Source organism: Pseudorasbora parva, chromosome 7 (genome assembly GCF_024679245.1).
Source record: "Pseudorasbora parva isolate DD20220531a chromosome 7, ASM2467924v1, whole genome shotgun sequence".
Taxonomy (NCBI): Eukaryota; Metazoa; Chordata; class Actinopteri; order Cypriniformes; family Gobionidae; genus Pseudorasbora; species Pseudorasbora parva.
In genome coordinates this window covers 50,368,466-50,388,562 of record NC_090178.1, presented here as the reverse complement: position 1 = coordinate 50,388,562, position 20,097 = coordinate 50,368,466, and the positions used below count along the sequence as shown (strand labels likewise).

General features: G+C 42.8%; 1 protein-coding gene across 3 annotated transcripts in view; it reads left to right on the top strand.

Annotated features, from left to right (window-relative positions):
• Positions 1-396: 396 nt before the first annotated feature.
• The window catches only part of bbs9 (Bardet-Biedl syndrome 9), a 175,704-nt gene continuing 156,003 nt past the window's right edge, over positions 397-20,097 (top strand). For 2 of the 3 annotated variants that reach the window (XM_067449415.1, XM_067449413.1), the window contains exons 1-6: positions 397-505; positions 7,176-7,288; positions 8,110-8,260; positions 10,314-10,378; positions 11,047-11,160; positions 14,244-14,418. In XM_067449415.1, the coding sequence (XP_067305516.1) occupies positions 7,177-7,288; positions 8,110-8,260; positions 10,314-10,378; positions 11,047-11,160; positions 14,244-14,418 (617 nt within the window). In that variant the 5' untranslated portion in view covers positions 397-505; position 7,176. Of the gene's footprint in view, positions 506-700; positions 722-7,175; positions 7,289-8,109; positions 8,261-10,313; positions 10,379-11,046; positions 11,161-14,243; positions 14,419-20,097 lie in introns of those variants that run through there. The other variant, XM_067449414.1, reaches the window with a different exon arrangement.

Genomic DNA, 20,097 nt, shown 5'->3' with positions numbered 1-20,097 from the left:
TTATTTTGGTAGCGTTAATGTAACGGAGAAGCGGGGGCTTTTTATTTTTGTTGTAATAAGTAATGGAAAGCGGGGACTTTTATTTTGGACGTGCTAAATTAACGGAAAAGCTAGGACTTTTAATTTGGTAGTGTTAATGTTACGGAAAAGCGGGGACTTTTACTTTTTATTTTGCTCGTGCTAAAAAAATCGAAAAAGGTGGGACTTTTATTTTGGTAGTGCCAAAGAATCGAAAAGGCTGGGACCCTTATTTTGGTAGTGCTAAAGTAATGGAAAAGTAGGGACTTTTATCTTGGTAGTGTTAATGTAACGGAAAAGCTGGGACTTTTATTTTGGTAGCGCGTCCGTAATGGAAAGCGGGGGCTTTTATTCTGACAGCGCGCTGTGACGTGCGCAGTTCCGGCTCAAGCGTCGCTCTCGGCACCATGACAACAGCGGGTCGAGTGAAAAGCTGAGATGTGTCGAGTCTGAGGAGAATATCTCTCTCTCTCTGCAATCACTTCAAGTAAGTCACAGCAGCACTTTATGATACCTGCACAGGTACAGAGAAACTACGGCAGCCTGAGCGGACTCGGCAGAACATCAGAGATGCGTCAGTGACTGGAATATGATGGACAGATGAGGGTTAAAGCCTGTCGTGTCGTAAACACTGATGGACAGTTACCAGGTCGAGTTCAGATTTAATCTCGAGTTCAAATGGAAGACGCTAATTAAAGAAACGGTATATCCTTTAGATGTGACCGTTGAAATAAACTTCTGCAGCTTCTGTAGTTCCTCTTGTTAGAGTCCCGGTAATCAGAGATAATAGTAATGATAAGCAGTGTGTAGTGTAGTTTATGTGCAGAAGCTCTGTGTGGATTAGCTGAGCTAATCAGTCAGCGGGAAAGCGGCTTGGCCGACAGCCAATCAAACTTCAGCCTGCAGTCACGTGATGGCTTCATCAGCATCACAACAGAACACTTAAATCAGCTCTTTAATTCGCGCGCTTTATGCAAATTCAACAGATTGGACATGTTAGATACGCTCCGCCCCTTCTGACTTCCGATTTGTGTTTGTACAGCATGAAGGAAAGATCTTACGTGAGGAGTCACGGAAAGTAGGGACACAAGTCGGTTCTGGGGCATTTTGAGTTATTCACAGATTCTGAAAGTGTAGTCTCCAAGCTTTCCAACGATGTGTAACACATGGAAATCTGATCATATTTGGAGAAGTTGTGTCCATCTGAATGTAGGCCTTTAGAAAAGTGTAAACGAGAGAAAACAGCCTCTAAAGTTTTGCAGTTCTCACCTGTTCTCACCTGCTGGGAGTGACAATAGGGCTCATTTACATCTCATTTACATCTCATTTAGATAAGCCACACCCCCTGTAAAGCTGCATGGTTGCTAGTAACGACAGATGCAACAGGAAAAATCAGACCGCATACTACTAATAATAAAGATGCTAACATTACTATTGTTATTGTGTTTTGGCCTGAAGCTCCGCCCTCCACCGATCGACCAATCAGGAGTCAGTAGTGTTTGGGGTTGCCAGATCTGGGGCCTATACCATGAAGCCGGTTTAGCTGACTAGCCAGATTTGTTTAAGCTTAGTTTGTGCCAATCCTGGGTTTTAGGTACCATTAAAGTGGCTTAGCTTTTAGCTGTGTTCATCTCCATAGTAACTTACTCCACAGCTAACCTGCTCTAGGGCAGGTAATGTTCTGGATAAGAGATCTCCCCCTATTGACAGATATGTGACCAGTCACGGAAAGTAGGGACACAAGTCGGTTCTGGGGCATTTTGAGTTATTCACAGATTCTGAAAGTGTAGTCTCCAAGCTTTCCAACGATGTGTAACACATGGAAATCTGATCATATTTGGAGAAGTTGTGTCCATCTGAATGTAGGCCTTTAGAAAAGTGGAAACGAGAGAAAACAGCCTCTGAAGTTCTGCAGTTCTCACCTGTTCTCACCTGCTGGGAGCGGCAATAGGACTCATTTACATCTCATTTAGATAAGCCACACCCCCTGTAAAGCTGCATGGTTGCTAGTAGCGACAGACGCAACGTGAAAAATCGGACGGCATGCTACTAATAATAAAGATGTTAACGTTACCATCTAAAAGCCCATTATAGTAACGGGTTTATGGCAAGTGATACGACGCTAACGATTACAATTAAAACGACAGGTAAGAACAATAGGTAGGTATGGGACGGTCTAAACATGAGATAACGTGTGTATGTGTGTGTGTTCTTAGAATGAACACAAAACCACAAACTTTGGTGTTTATGGAAACACACTCCATTAGAAACAGAAAAGTATTCTTGCAAATCTCGTTGCCTCCAATGAATTAAGTCGTTCGGGCACACGTTCTGTCTGCGGGGTCTTCTCAGTGGATGTCCTGAGCGTCTGTTTGAAGCGGATAAAGGCAGAGGAATGGGTGAAGTCCGTCACCGGGGCTGTAGAGTAGGGGTAAGGCGCAGGGCAGTAAGTTCTGACGCAAATCGATCAGAGGTTCGAATCCGCCTTTTGCCACACTCTCTAACCGAGAAACACTTATTAATAAACACATGTTAGATGCTTTATTTCCACTTTTCTAATATTTTCTCAATTCTTTTTGAAAATAAATGCCTTTCCGATCTGATATGTGATGGGAAACGGGAGTAGAGAGAGTGTGGCAAACGGCGGATTCGAACCTCTGATCGAGTTGCGTCAAAACTTGATGCCCTCCGCCTTACCCCTACACTACAGCCACGGTGACGGCCTTCACCCATTCCTCTGTCTTTATCCCCGTCAAATGTCACTATCGATATCGCCTCTGAGTTCTTACGGTCCAGCTCGTCTGACGCCAGTCTGACACATTCTTCCTCTTCTTCATCTTCGCTCAGTTGTAGATTAGGGTATTATTCAGTCTTATTATGCCGCTTTCATCGCCGCTCAGATCATCTCTACAGCCGGCCAGAGCGCTGCATTAATAATCAGCCACGCGGCCCTTGGAGGGCGGAGCAATAACACAAGCCAGTATAGAAATACACACAGACAAAACAAGGCGATTTCAGCCTCAAAATATACGCTTTTAAATATACCATTAATGCCATCTCAGACACGGAGAGGCTTCTTAGTGATTTCAACTAACAGATTCTGCAAAAAAGCGAAAATCACGTAATTTGAAAAAAAAAACGCTTCTATCTCATTTTGCTCGAAAGTAGAGCTGCCGACTTGTGTCCCTGGTTTCCGTGACGGGTCACATTTATGAATAAACTATATTCTAGTGACAGCTTTGATAAAACCACGATCAGAACCATATCATTTGGGGTAAGTGATAGTTGCTGAACATTGTTGATGAACCCAAACAAAGTCAGCCTCGAACCCAGGTCGCTTGCGATGCGGGTAAGGACCATATTAAATGACTGTATAATAATGTAAGGTGTAAAATGCAGGATGTAGGTTTCTGAAGGTCCGTCACCATCTTGGCAGCGCCAAAGAGGCAGAATGTGGGCGGGGCTGAGGTGCCAGGTTGCTGAAACCACGCCCACCTAGATTGACCATATCAGCAATCCACCTGTCACTCAAAGTAACCACGCCCTTAATTATGCAGATTTAAGGCTTGCAACTTTAAGGCTTTATATAACGTAAACGAATGAGTTATAAAATAATTCACCCCCTCACAGTCGTCATGAGGGTCAAAATTAGCCGTATAGACCAAAAGCACAATTTGTCCCAGACTGTAAACATGTGTTTTTCTGCTGTAAAGTTGGGCATTTTAACATGAGCTCAGTGAGGTTCTGCTCCTTCTGGAGCCGCTCTAGTGGCCAGTGGAGGAACTGCAGTTTAACTCACTTCAGTATGGGCTTCTGGAGCCGCTCTAGTGGCCAGTGGAGGAACTGCACTTTAACTCACTTCAGTATGGGCTTCTGGAGCCGCTCTAGTGGCCAGTGGAGGAACTGCAGGTTAACTCACTTCAGTATCAGCTTCTGGAGCCGCTCTAGTGGCCAGTGGAGGAACTGCAGTTTAACTCACTTCAGTATCGGCTTCTGGAGCCGCTCTAGTGGCCAGTGGAGGAACTGCAGTTTAACTCACTTCAGTATCGGCTTCTGGAGCCGCTCTGGTGGCCAGTGGAGGAACTGCACTTTAACTCACTTCAGTATCGGCTTCTGGAGCCGCTCTAGTGGCCAGTGGAGGAACTGCAGTTTAACTCACTTCAGTATCGGCTTCTGGAGCCGCTCTAGTGGCCAGTGGAGGAACTGCAGTTTAACTCACTTCAGTATCGGCTTCTGGAGCCGCTCTAGTGGCCAGTGGAGGAACTGCAGTTTAACTCACTTCAGTGTTGGATTTGTAACGGACGCGGGTCCGAAAGCTGTTTTAGGACGTCTAAATTCTTATCTTGTTTCATTCTTTTTCTTCATTCTTCAGTAATTTTTTCTCAAAATGTTTATTAACAAAATTAGCTGGAATATGTTACATGTTCAAAAAACTGTATCGCTCCAATACTGCGTCACAAAAAGCGCTCCTTGCCGGAAATGTTGTCGTCAACATGTAATATTAAATTACCCTTAATTATTATTTCCTCATAATTATTTAACAATTGCTTAATGTACACAATTATTAAACCCACATCTACATAAGAAACCAACAATATATGTCTCTTTCCCGATCATAACCCTTCTTCTTCCAGTGATATTCTTCTTATGTGCTGTTCGCTATTGTAATGTCTCCCAGGAGTCTCTCCTTCTACAGTCTCTTCAAATCTCTCTCTTGGTTGTTCCCTCTCCTCCACCGTCATATCCCCCTAATGCTGACTGGCTGCACATTTGTTTTGTTGGTGTGTGTGTGTGTGTGTGTGTGTGTGTGTGTGTGTGTGTGTGCAGGCATGTACAGAGGGGGGAGCTTTGGGTGCTCAAGCCCCTTTCAAAATAAATCAAAAGTGCCCCTTTCAGACAAATATTAATGATAATATTTGTGGTCAATGAAAAAAAAAAATTGACTTATAATAACATGACGATGTGTACAATAGTAAAGAACGGCTCAAAAGTCGGAAAATATCTGTTTATTTGTCATATCAGTCAGTCTGAGGCGTTGCCGTAACGCGTTGCTCTCGAGCGATATATGGTTCTTTCAGAGTGTCTGTGGCTTTACGGGGAAAAAAATAAACCAAACATTTTTGTAATCAATAATCAAAGCTAATGTGTCGATTTGATTACAAAAATATCTATTATATATTTAGAAATATTACATAATTGATAAATGCCTGTTTGTCATGTATAATAACGTTGCACCAACCAATCAGGATCTGGCAAAACAAGTTGAAACAAATCGGTCGAAAATTGTATAAATAATATTGCATCGCTGACAGGATGTTAACGGACAAAGAGCACTGCACTAAACCATGCAGCACCAAAAGTCGCATGAATGGAAAGTAGCTCTATCATTGTTGATAATTATACTGCATTATGAAATAAGTCTCTTGTGCTCATTAAGCCTGCATTTATTTGATAAAAAAAACTGAAATATTGTGAAATATTATTAAAATAATGGTTTTCTATTTTAATATACTTTAAAATATAATTTATTCCTGTGATCAAAGCTGAATTTATCATCATTACTCCTTCACTAATCACTCTCAGATGAGGATTTAATGTCAATGTTGGAAACAGTTGTGCTGCTTAATATTTTTTTATTACCTGCTGTGATACTCTTTTCAAAAAATTTTTTGATTAATAAAAAGTAAAAAAGAACATGTAGTAATATTTCACAATATTAAGGCTACTAATCTTTTTCTGTATTTTTGATTAAAATACAGGCTTGATGAGCATAAGAGACTATTTGCAACACACATACATATATAAATATACACACTCACCTAAGGGATTATTAGGAACACCTGTTCAATTTCTCATTAATGCGATTATCTAATCAGCCAATCACATGGCAGTTCTTCAGTGCATTTAGGGGTGTGGTCCTGGTCAAGACAATCTCCTGAACTCCAAACTGAATGTCAGAATGGGAAAGAAAGGTGATTTAAGCCGTTTTGAGCGTGGCATGGTTGTTGGTGCCAGACGGGCCGGTCTGAGTATTTCACAATCTGCTCAGTTACTGGGATTTACACACACAACCATTTCTAGGGTTTACAAAGAATGGTGTGAAAAGGGAAGAGCATCCAGTCTGCAGCAGTCCTGTGGGAGAAAATGCCTTGTTGATGCTCGAGGTCAGAGGAGAATGGGCCGACTGATTCAAGCTGATAGAAGAGCAACTTTGACTGAAATAACCACTCGTTACAACCGAGGTATGCAGCAAAGCATTTGTGAAGCCACAACACACACAACCTTGAGGCGGATGGGCTACGACAGCAGAAGACCCCACCGGGTACCACTCATCTCCACTACAAATAGGACAAAGAGGCGACAATTTGCACAAGCTCACCAAAATAGGACAGTTGAAGACTGGAGAAATGTTGCCTGGTCTGATGAGTCTCGATTTCTGCTGAGACATTCAGATGGTAGAGTCAGAATTTGGCCTAAACAGAATGAGAACATGGATCCATCATGCCTTGTTCCCACTGTGCAGGCTGGTGGTGGTGGTGTAATGGTGTGGGGGATGTTTTCTTGGCACACTTTAGGCCCCTTAGTGCCAATTGGGCATCGTTTAAATGCCACAGCCTACCTGAGCATTGTTTCTGACCATGTCCATCCCTTTATGACCACCATGTCCCCATCCTCTGATGGCTACTTCCAGCAGGATAATGCACCATGTCACAAAGCTCCAATCATTTCAAATTGGTTTCTTGAACATGACAATGAGTTGACTGAACTAAAATGGCCTAGAATTAGGGCAGTTCTGAAGGCGAAAGGGGTCAAACACAGTATTAGTGTGTGTTCCTAATAATCCTTTAGGGGAGTGGATATATATATATATGTTGCTTATTGCTCGTTTCAAAGTGAAACGTCCGGTGAGTGTCGCTAAAAGTGCATTTAAATATATTTTTTTTTACATATTGCATTTTTTTTACATGTCACACATGAGTGTGTGTGAGTATGTGAGTGTGAGTGTGTGTGAGTTAGTGGGTGTGAGTGTGTGTTTATGGACCTGTTATTGATGTCATTCCTTATTTCACACAGAGGGACCGGATGTTACATTACCCTGACTCTTATTTCTTTTGGTGTGTGTGTCACTTTAATGCATGCCGATGTGATGTTTGCAGGATGTCTCTGTTCAAGGCTCGTGATTGGTGGGCGTGTACGCTGGGCGAGGGGGAGGAGTTCGATCAGGGATGTCTGTGTGTTGGGGATGTGGATAACAGTGGAACGGGATACGGTGAGCTCTTACCACACACACACACACACACACACACACACATACACACACACACACATACACTGCCCTCATTTTTACTTTAAAAAAAAACCTCATCTTGTATGCACTGGGGCTGCAAATTAGCCTTTGGCTATAAGCCTATATGTGGAGCATCGGCAGCATGAAATTGTAGCAATGTTTTTTTCTGCATTGTCCCTGTCAAATAAATATGATTTATAAGCCTTTTGAAAAGTGGGGACCGCCGGATGGCCCCTACAATGTTAAATAAACAAGGACACACACACACACACACATCATGCCCCCTTCTGTATCTTTCTGTGAGGACTGTCCAGATGTGTGTGTGTGATGCTGAGTCCTCTCTCTCTCTCTCTCTCTCTCTCTCTCTCTCTCTCTCTCTCTCTCTCTCTCTCTCTCTCTCTCTCTCTCTCTCTCTCTCTCTCTCTCTCTCTCTCTCTCTCTCTCTCTCTCTCTCTCTCTCTCTCTCGCTCTCTCTCTCGCTCTCTCTCTCGCTCTTTCTCTCGCTCTCTCTCTCGCTCTCTCGCTCTCGCTCTCGCTCTCTCGCGCTCTCTCTCTCTCTCGCGCTCTCTCTCGCTCTCTCGCTCTCTCTCTCACTCTCGCTCTCGCGCTCTCTCTCTCGCGCTCTCTCTCTCTCTCGCTCTCTCTCTCTCTCGCTCTCTCTCTCTCTCGCTCTCTCTCTCTCTCGCTCTCTCTCTCTCTCGCTCTCTCTCTCTCTCGCTCTCTCTCTCTCTCGCTCTCTCTCTCTCGCTCTCTCTCTCTCTCGCTCTCTCTCTCTCTCGCTCTCTCTCTCTCTCTCTCTCCAGATAAGATCGTAGTGGGCAGTTTTATGGGCATGTTGCGCATCTTTTCCCCACACCCTGCCAAACCGGCCGATCTGACGGAGGCGGATGCACAGCTGATGGAGGTTCAGCTGCACGAGCCCATCATTCAGGTGGAGCTGGGCAAGTTTGTCTCGTGAGTCTCCAGCCATCATCACTACATCCCTGCACATTTAAAGGGATACTCCACTGGTTTTTCATATTAAACTCTGTTATTCCCTTAACTAAGCCGAGTTGACACACACCTCTCTCGTCTCAGTGTGTGCTCTTAATCTCTCTGACGCGCGGTGACGATCTGATAGCACTTAGCTTAGCCCACTAAGCCCAGTTCATTCACTATGGTACCAAACAGAGATCAAGTTAGAAGCCACCAAACTCAGCCCAACACTCGTAATGAATCCTCATCTGAGAATGATTTCTGAAGGATCATGATCACTGAAGACTGGAGGAACCATCCTGAACATTCAGCTCTGATCACACACATAAATCAGCATTTAAAGGAGAATACACTGAAAAACAATGATTTTAAATTGTATATATATATATCACAATATTTAAAAAAAATCTGTATTTTTGATTAATAGGTGATCAATCAATATCTTGATGGATAAAGTCGTTATTTTGATTTTTGTGCTACAACTATTTTCATCGCATTGTGATATGATTGTAGAGCCGCTGTAGTGAGATGGGCTGTGTGTCGATGTGTTTAGGGCCTTTATGGGTCTTGTGAGTGAGAATGGACTGAATGCCAATGGAGGCCTATCTGAAGCCTTTCTCAGCTTTACACTAAAATATCTTCATTTGTGTTCAAGTGTACAACGACATTAGGGCGAGTAATTAATGAAATAATTTTCATTTTTGGGTGAACTAACCCTTTAAGCCTGACGTCGACTAGTCGCTGCCTATAGAGGGTGCAACAGGATAAGCCATTTCCTGACACGCCGGCTCTGCTTTCCAGTTAAAAATGACAAATAAAGGCATACTCCGAGAGCTCTCCACAAGACATGTTAGATTACACCATCAGGATGCTCTAAATCGATCGGGAGAGTGCAGGCTTATTGTACACGCAAGTTATTCATCGCGCTAAACTAATGTGTGTGATTGCAACACACACACACACAGCCGACCACGCGCCTCACACACAACCATTCAGTAGCGCAGAAATGTATTGTCAACACTGTTCTGTGATTTATCAGTAAAATAGCTTAGAAACTGAAAAGTTCTAGCATATATTTCTTGATAACTAAAACTCACAGCTTCACTATTAGTAGAGATGCTGCAGGTAGAGTTTATTCACACACACTCACTCACTAATGCATTCATGTACTCTTTATCATGCTACTTTATCTGTATCTTATTCAGATCGAGCAGAATTCTGTGAGAAATATAACGACCATAAGACAAAAGAGCTGATACAGAAGCTGTGATGTAGGATCAATAACCTCATGAGCAGTGCTGTGTTATTGACCACAGCTGTCCTGTGTCTCCGCTCAAAGCTTTTACATTTTTTTTGTTTACAAAAATTGGAAGTTGTTCAATGGCTATCACAAACACAGCTCGTTCTACCGGGGCTGAGAAGGCATCAACATGTAGAAGTACACTATATTAGAAGTCAATAGACAATAAAAGGTCCAACATATGAGGGGTAGCCTACTATTTGCTGTGTGGCTGTGTTTCAATAGGGTTTTGGGACCCATAATTAAGGAGTAATGTGAATTATTCCAGCGGCCCACCCACACTATCACTTACTGTTTCACTGATTGTTTGTATTATTCTATATTTTTACTTTTTATTCATTTTTTGTTATTTTTCCCTTTTCCATTTTTCCATTGTTGCACTTTAAGATTCTTCGAAATGGAAAAGTGTCTTATAAACAAAATCTATTATTATTACAATTATTATCAGAGACCCACCCATCATCCACTTTCTGCCTACGCCACTGATTATAACATTAAAAAAATGCATTTCATAAAACCCAAATGCATCTGATTGGACAGAACAGAAGACAGAGGCTGTGCTGTGTGAATGCATGTGAGTTTTGTCATTGTTTTGTCTCACACACACACACACACACACACACACACACACACACACACACACACACACACACACACACACACACACACACACACACACACACACACACACACACACACACACACACACGTTCTCTCTGTCATGTGTTCCAGATGTTCTGATCTGCTCCATCTGGCCGTGCTTCACCCCAGAAAGCTCTCCGTCTACGCTGTGTCAGGTTAGTAGCCTGCCTAACACCAGAGCATTCTCAGCAGTAACTGAGCTATGGTCTGGCTAAGCTTCATGGACAAATAATTTCCAAAGGGGCGAGTGTGAGTGTGTGTGAGTGTGTCAGCAATGGGCGATAACAATGTTAAAAATGCAGAATGTTTCCTGTGATGGGTAGGTTTAGGGGCAGTGTGTGTGTGTGTGTGTGTGTGTGTCACCAACGGGCGATAACATAGCAGAGCGATGGAGAAACATCTGAGACAGCAATTCTCAGTTTATGATTTTGAGGAACATGTTGCAATGGCTTCTGAGGACTTTTGCCATTGTTGTAAAATAAATAATTAATAATAAGATAACAGCTGATAATAGTGTGATCCATCTTAGTAATGTAAAAAATCTGCTTGACCGTCGCTGCGCTGTCGTCATCGAGTAAAGCAACGTTTCTGATTGGTGCCGTGATTTCGATGGATTAGAGATGGGCTTTGCCAGACTACAAATCTAAAATTGCTGGAAGTTGTCTGGGTTTTCCTATTAGTTCTCAACAGATGCAGACCTGTAATATTGTGTGTGTGTGTGTGTGTGTGTGTGTGTGTGTGTGTGTGTGTGTGTGTGTGTGTGTGTGTGTGTGTGTGTGTGTGTGTGTGTGTGTGTGTGTGTGTGTGTGTGTGGATTTCTCAGGAACCTCTGGGAATGTTGAACACGGTGACCAGTATCAGCTGCGGCTGGTGTATGAGCACAACCTTCAGAGGACCGCTTGCAACATGACCTTCGGCCCGTTTGGGGGTGTGTCAGGTCAGTGATGTCATCAATCCATAGTTTAACATTAAGTGAAGTTAAAAAACATAGCATAGGAAACTCTGCAGACTTTTTTTTAGTGAGAGTAATATTATAAAATGTCTAAAATAAAACTGACCACAGAGGAGTTAAGGAAATGTCACTTGTCTAAAAATGTTATTAAAAATAGTTAACTTAATTTCTTCAGTAGGTATTTATTTATTATTGTTGAATTATTTGAATTTATTTAATGAATTGTCTACAATGCAATTGATAAATCTATATTTTGTCCATGTTTTAGTGGATGTAGCCCATAGTTTTCAGCTTTCAGTCGCGGAGCCTCGGGGCGCAAAACCGCACAGAACGCCATTGAACTGCAGCACAAACCTAGCAAATTTCCATCTTAAAACAAAAATTTGTGAACAAGATCCATATACAGCACCTGGTGAAGTTTTTCAATCACTAAAAACAGCGGCACGTTTTTAAAACGCTTAACGTGAAAAACACTATAGGGTGACTTGCACCAATAAGGATTCAATTAAGTTTAAAGGAAGTGTATGTAAGATTGTGGCCAAATGATAATGACCAAATATAATCTCCTCCGTTTTACTCGTATTAAAGCGTTAGTTCAGCCATAAATGTGAATTGTGTGATTAATTCCTCCTGTGGTTGGCCAGCCGTCAGACCTCCGCTCATCTTCACACACAGATGAAGATATTAGTGTTGAAATCCGATGGCTCAGAAAGGCCTTCATTGACACCAATGTCATTTCCTCTCTCAAGACCCATAAAGGCACTAAAGACGTCGTTACAAAGCCCATCTCACTACAGCGGCTCTACAATCATTGATGAAGAGGCCAGAATAGAGTTAGTGCGCAAAAAACACTAAATAACGACTTGTATAGTGATGGCCGATTTCAGAACAAAGCTTCGAACCGTTATGAGTCAGTGAATCGACTCATGATTCAGATCGCCAGAGTCACGTGATTTCAGCAGTTTGACACGCGATCCGAATCATTGATCGATTCACTGATTCATAACCGTTCGAATCTTTATTTGAGGATTGAACACAAACGCGGAAGAGAAGCCAATGCTGAATAAAGTCGTAGTTTTTGTTATTTTTGGACCCAAATGTATTTTGGATGCTTCAAGAGACTCTAATTAACCCACTGATGTCTCATATGGACTACTGTGATGATGTTTTTATTCCCTTTCTGGACATGGACAGTATAGTGTGCATACACTTGCATACGCTCTCAGACTAAATATAAAATATCTTAAACTGTGTGTGAAGATGAACGGAGGTCTTACGGGTGTGGAGCGACATTAGGGAGAGGAGTTAATGACAGAAGATTCATTTTTGGGTGAACAGGATGTTAGACTGGTGTGGATTAAACCTGTGGTGCAGTTCCCTCCGCAGCCACACGAGGGCAGCACAGCCTATCTGGAGATCACTAGCATCGGCTCACAGGACAGGACATAATGTTATCGAGAGTTCATCTTTGCACATGCAAAGCAGATCGCAGCAATACTTCTATCCTATTACCTGCTTCCTAGGGGATGAACGTGTCTTAAAGAGGCTTAGGAGTTCATCTTGATGTATAACATTAAAGGAAACATAAAAAGCCAGTCAGAGTTTAGAGCCTTTTTGTTTGGGAGATATTTGGTAAAAACTTGTAATCATAATTGAATAATTGAGCCAGAGGTTTGACTTCTAAAACAGCCAAGAGTGAAAAATATCAGCCACACAGAACTAGCCAGAAAACATCCGAAACACACATGAATTTATACACTAGCCTTGCTATTCTGTTATGTATAATTCTGACTCTAATGTCTGATTGGATGAGCTGCAAAATCCAGACAAATGGGTGGGATATATTAGGTAGCAAGTGAACATTTTGTTCTCAAAGTTGATGTGTTAGATGCAGAGGTTGACAAAGTACACAACTCTATTACTTGAGTAAACGTATAAGTACTGCTGGTCAAATATTACTCCGCCACAAGTGAAAGTTGCTAAAACAGATTTTTACTGGAGTAAAGGTGCAGAAGTATTTGTTTTCAAAAGTACTTAAGTATCAAAAGTAAATGTCCTTCTTTATGTCGCCGCATTATTGTATTATAGTTGTATAAATGCACATTATGCCATCATGGTTTAAGCCAGTCAGTGACGCTCCATCTGACACACTAGCAGACGACTAACTTAAACTCATTTAAATACTTGTAGAAAAGTTACAAAGCTCTTTATAAAGCTGCTGTCACTTTAAGGCCGAATGCACGGATCCAATACACTGATACACATCTGATATTCTCACACTGTTCACCTTCACTGAAGACAGAATCAACTTTGTTTATGTGAATCCTCCACTAAATGAGCATTTGGACATCCGTCTTCTTCCATTTTGCTCTAAACTATAAATCAGGGTTTAATAAATGCTGTGAAATCATTGAACTTCACGAGACTCTACAAGAGTGATTCCTGAAAGGCTTTCTGCAAAAACCCAAACACCTTTAAAAGAAGAAAAAAATCATCAGTGACTTTCAAAGCGGCGACAGAAACGACTTTCCACTTCGAGGACCTTGATAGAAATGTAGTGGAGTAAAGAGGACGATATTTGTCTTTCAGATGGAGTGAAGTTAAAGTCAGAAGATTACAGAAAGAATAATACTCCAGTAAAGCACAGAGACTCAAACAGTGAACTTCAGTACAGGACTCGAGTAGATGAGCTGAGGGACTGTCCAGCTCTGATTAGAAGCAGGAGAAATGGGCAAGCGTAAGGATTTGAGCGAGTTTGGCCAGATTGTGACGGCTAGACGACTGGGTCAGAGCATCTCCAAAACTGCAGCTCTTGTGGGCTGTTCCCGGTCTGCAGTGGTCAGTATCTATCAAAAGTGCTCCAAGGAAGGACCAGTGGAGAACCGGCCACAGGGTCATGGGCGGCCAAGGCTCATTGATGACCGTGGGGAGCAAAGGCTGGCCCGTGGGGTCCGATCAAACAGACGAGCCACTGGAGCTCAAACTGCTCCAGAAGTTAATGCTGGTTCTGATAGAAAGCTGTCAGAATACACAGTTCTCTGGGCTCAGCTGGATCTTCTCTTGTGCAGGTCATCATTTCATCTGTATCCAGTCCATGGATGGGATGCTGATGTTTTTCGAGCAGGAGAGTTTTGGTTTCGGCCGCTTCCTGCCGGGCTTCCTGTTGCCCGGCCCGTTGAGCTACTGCATCCGCACAGACTCCTTCATCACCGTCTCCTCCGCTCGGCAGGTGGAGTGCTACAGGTCAGACACACACAAACACACACACACACACACACACACACACACACACACACACACACACATCTTGTGTGTGAGTCGATTTATTCAAACGCTGACGGTCTTAATGAGTGAGTCATTGAGTCGTTTTGTTCAAACGTTGACCATCTTAATGAGTGAGCCATTGAGTCGATTTGTTCAAACACTTACCGTCTTAATGAGTGAGCCATTGAGTCGATTTGTTCAAACACTTACCGTCTTAATGAGTGAGTCATTGAGCCGTTTTGTTCAAACGCTGACCATCTTATTGAGTGAGTCAATGAGTCAATTCGTTCAAACACTGACCGTCTTAATGAGTGAGTCAATGAGTTGATTCGTTCAAACGCTGACCGTCTTTATGAGTGAGTCATTGAGTCGATTTGTTCAAATGCTGACCGTCTTAATGAGTGAGTCAATAACACACAGTGTTGCTCTGAGATGTGTTATGGTTATTTTGGTGATTCGCTATTATTTTTTGTTATTGGTGTTTTTATCTGCTTGTCCGGTCGGGCAAGTAAAATTCTCTTTAAAGGTGCCCTAGAATGAAAACTGAATTAACCTTGCCATAGTGAAATAATAAGAGTTCAGTACATGGACATCACATACTGTGAGTCTCAAACACCATTGCCTCCTCCTTCTTATGTAAATCTTGTGAAACAAAAACACCACGGAAAAATAAGTGCTTCTCAACAAAAGGCCAACCGCAAGCGCTGGGGATCATTAAAGGGGGGGTGAAACACTCAGGTTCAGTCAATCTCATGTCAATCTTGAGTACCTATAGAGTAGTATTGCATCCTTCATATCTCCGAAAAGTCTTTAGTTTTATTATATTTATAAAAGAAATATGGGCTGTACCGAGTCTTTCCGGAAAAAACCGAGCGCCTGGAGGCGTATCGTGTGGGCGGAGCTAAAGAATGACAAGCGCGCAAAGCGGTGACGTCCTCAAGCGTGGAGAAACCCATCGCTATCTCAGCTAATACAGATAATGATCCACAATCAAATCTGAGGCTGAAATAAACTGAACAGGAGAAACGGCAACATCAGGACGTCCGTCTCTGTGGTATGTACTGTATTTAGGGGGCTTTGTGTGCAGTTTATGAGGACATGATTCGGTTTATGGACTATTGTATGTGACTAGACCTTAGAGGTAGCAAGCAAAACGGTTTTGCACGTCAGAGTCAGACTAGTGTAACGTTATACAGAACAACAATGTAGTAACCGTTAGCGCATTTGAATGACGAAGCACGCGATCGTATCGTTTACTGATGTTTACTCACGCGACGGTAGCCAATAGCAGAGACATTTGAAGTTGATTTACTCACCGGCATCTTCCAAAGCAGGACCGAACCTTTATCGCTGGGACCGCTCCGGCAGAAACACACTTCTTTGGTATGATTTGGTGAAGTCCTGACAGCAGTGACCGTGGAGATCCACTTTGCGACGCGACTGAAGCGATGTTGTGAAGCTTCCCGTCATTTCTGCGTTCAAATCGGTTCAAATGCAGCGCTGCCTTCCCAGAATGCTGTGCTGAAGCGTTGAAGTCGCTCGACGTCACCCAGAGGAATAAAGTGGAGCGTGGCGCGACAGAAGTGTTCACGGACGACTGGATCTGCACCTGAGAGTGTGTATGGGCGTGCGTTTCCTCTCTCTCGCTCTAGTCACGCGCGCAGACCCTACCGGGAGAAGAGCCCGTACGGCCCATACAAGGACCTTCCGCTCTATTAACGTCAAGCCGACCCATACTCGAAAAAAACTCTCCGAAACTTGTGAGAAACCGGAAGGAGTATTTTTGACACAGAAATACTCCATCAAACGTCCAACATTAGTTTTTGAAACTTTGTCTATGTTTAGGATGGGAATCCAAGTCTTTAACAGTGGAAAGCTCAGTGTGCAGGAAACAGCATTTCACCGCCCCTTTAATATGCTCGCCCACAACATTTGCATTTGTCCAAACATGTTCACTGTCAGGCGGAACTGACGGAGCGAATCATCGAGACCGCAGATAAACAAGACACTGGAGGATTAAACAGCAGATCATGGACACACACGTCATGTTCAGGCTGTGCAGGGGACGGGAGGACTTTTCATATGGCAACAGTCATGGTTGAGGTTTATTATAATCGGATACCACAATAATTTAATACAAGATCGTTCGTTTGTTCGGCCCATTTCAAGCAAGCTTCGCTCAGCGTCTTAAACTGAAGAAAGTGGCGACTGTATTCCTGCAGCAGTGAGCAGCGATTTATCCCCTTATTGACTGTTTAAACAATTTCTGATTAAATTGAAAGTTTCTTAGAGAGACCGGATTGTCTAGATGACGCGAGATGCTAGTACAGTAACAATAGGAAACTCCAAGTACCATACCAAACTAAATAGTGTGTCTGATGACAAAGGGGAATATTATTACAAAATACAACCGTAGATACTTTGCTTACAGATCGTTCACTCGATCCTTCTAGCAAACGTCACCTTTTCCGACATATAAGTTAAAACGACAGCCATTTGACAAGGCCATTCATTTTGTAAAAATATATATATTTATGTTTTTGAGAACTGAAGTAGGCCTATGATGAGAGTAAATCACAGTCACTGCGTAACCTTAGCCTACATTATGACTAAAGTTATATAATCATGCAATATCATTGACGAAATAAGGTAAGTCTAAAATGTAGTTTAAAAAATACAAACTTGGACAAAAACCACTGGTTTTGTCTGAGGGAATGAAGAGCGTTCGTGCGGTTGCCAGATTCCAGTCCTTAAATCCCCCAATCAGAGCTTTTCTGTGAAAAGAACACATACTATCCGGTGTTTACCTAAACATGTCCAATGTGCCTTTCTGTGACAAAAGTGGGCAGAGCCCAGCGGAGACAGAGGGGAGGAGCCAAGGGGCTGAGCAGGGGGAGGGGGGGGGGGGGGGGCGTGCACCTGAGACCCGTAGTGACAACTTGTTTGACAGTTGTCAGACTCGCAAAGATGGATAGTGACTGGAGTGAGGACAGCAGCTTTGCAGCAGAGCGGTCATCTAAAGTAGAGGACTTTTCTCCACCACCTTCACGAGAAGTGGAGGAGGGTGAAATGTCTGTAGACACAGAGCCTTATCAATCGAGCCGCTAGCTCAAACTGCCGACGATGCTCCTTCAGTCCCGATGCCGACGATGCTCCTTCATTCATTCATTGATGCTAGTGAAGCAGCAGTGCAAGAGAGAATAAGACCACTAACTAATCTATGAACACTGAACAGCCATATCCTTATACTGAATGCCACAAAAAAAGCGCAGGACCAATAAGTTCAAACCTAATAGCCTATTACAACAGATTTCCTCAAATAAAAGTTAGACTATAACGTTAAATGCTGGCACGTTACGGTGTTGTTGTTCGTTACCACGGCAACCATTTGCGTGTCAGGGTTTGTCTGAAAGCGTCTGAAGTATGAAAATGATCTGTAGACATGACGGGTGGCAAAATATCATAAAAAAAGCTTAACATGTACTTACAACTGCATTATTTATCAGTATTTTCTTCATTTGGATGTTGAAAGCAAGTGACGAGAAAGTTTCATTCATAATGTTTCTACTTCATGTTACACGAGCGCTCATACTGGACTGAAGCCGTTCTCATCATGTGATCACAGGAAAACATTTCTCAGGGCGTGGTGAGCTCGTGCCAGGGGTGTGGAGAGTGAGCCGTTGGAAGTACCATCCTACGTCACGAAGCACCACAACGTCCAATAGGAGAATTTGACTGCAGTAGCCACCGTTCAACCTTAAGAGGGCAGCACTAAGACGTTTTTACACCATATATTATAGAATTAAAACACTTTATACCCAAATGTCAAAACATTTACTCGAATCAATAAACAGCATTAATAAAGCCCCAGTCTTGCAGATCATTAACTAAAAAAGTTGGTTTAGGGTTTAGTTACCCTTTAAAGTGTCCTTCAGTCGGTCTGTGTTCTGTCAGGACTCACGAGCCGATTCGCCGAACTGCTGTGAGCTGCTGAAATAAGCCAATCAGAGCAGAGCTCAACATTAATATTCATGACTCTTCCAAATAAGGCAAAAGCAAAGCATTACATCCTACGGACAATTTATAGGGTTGTAAATGGACCTGTAAAACTGTATAAGGACAATTATTGCCCTTAAATAAGCCACACACCCTCTATGTAGATATCAGAGAACAATTTAACATATTGATTCAAATCATTCTAGAGCACTTTTAAAGGAATGTTTTTACACCTGAATCCGATTTCCATGGATTGATCGCTGCTGTTTATTTTTGCCTCGTTGCTGTCCTCCTTACAGCAAACCGTACGGCTCATGTTTCGTCCCCAGACACATCTGGTGTCCAGGCATCAAATCTTCACATCACCATGGGCTCTGATCCCATAACATAAGTGTGAACACGTTTAATAACCTTTAACTTATATCAACTCTGAACATTTAAATTCAGTTGTATCACGCTGCAAACTGCGACAGCAAACATCGAGCCACTGATTAAATGCTGAGCTGCGAGCTCATTGGCTACAGATGCAGCAGGACCCAATCAGCTTGTGCCGTGGAGGTAATGATGTGATTGACAGCAGGTTGATTTGAGGAACCAATCAGCCTGTGCCATCATGGCCCTGTCCCAAAAGTGTCCCTGCGTCCCAATTCACACACTATCCATACCACATAGTATTGGAGAATAGAGTTAGTACGTCCCAAATCGTAGTATGCTGCAGAGCGTTCCAAAGATACCCGGATGAGGGTTTACTATTTCCGGTCAGAATCTGACACACACTCTAACGGTTGATATTACCCACAACCCACTGCGAGTTGGACGAGAATTCGATTAGAACTACAAACGCGGATAAAAAGAGTTAAAAAACTACAAACATGGCGGATGTGCGAGTCTGACGGTTAAGTAGAGAGGTTTAGATAAAGGTTTGCGTGACCAATCATCAGTATTTAACCTGACTTAAGATATTTATTCAGTGTTGTCCACATTATATCTCACCTGAGCAGCATTGAGAACTTTTATAATGACATGTTTGGCCGTTAACGTTTAAATGCATCATCATATTTAAACTGCAAACACATGAGGAGAGTCTCTGCATTAAAGACACACACGGCAGATCAACGAGTGAGTGTGTGTGTGTGTTTGTGTGTGTGTGTGGCTACATTTCTCTCCCATACGGCAGGAGATTAAACTGAATGTGGGACTGAATTTGAACTGACGATGATTGACAGGCCAGTTTAAACGGTTATGGGATGCTCGTAACTAAGCGACAGAGTCCGTTAAAGATGGCGAAGCAGTCCCGAAGCTTGCATACTCTTCTGCTGCACACTCAGAACGAGTAACTCTTCACCAAAAGAGTACGTACTTTTAGGACGTAGTATAAGTAGGAGAATTGGGACGCAGCATGGGTGTCGAGGGCGCATATCAACCGCAGAACGTACTCCACAAGACCGAAAGAGCATATGAGTGAACCATTTGGGTCATGGCCCAACTCAGGATATAAAGTGCACCACACACACACACACACACACACACACACACACACACACACACACACTCACTCTCTCTCTCTCTCACACACACAAAACACACACACACACACACGCACTCTCTCTGTCTCTCTCTCTATCTCTCTCTATCTCTCACACACACACACACACACACACA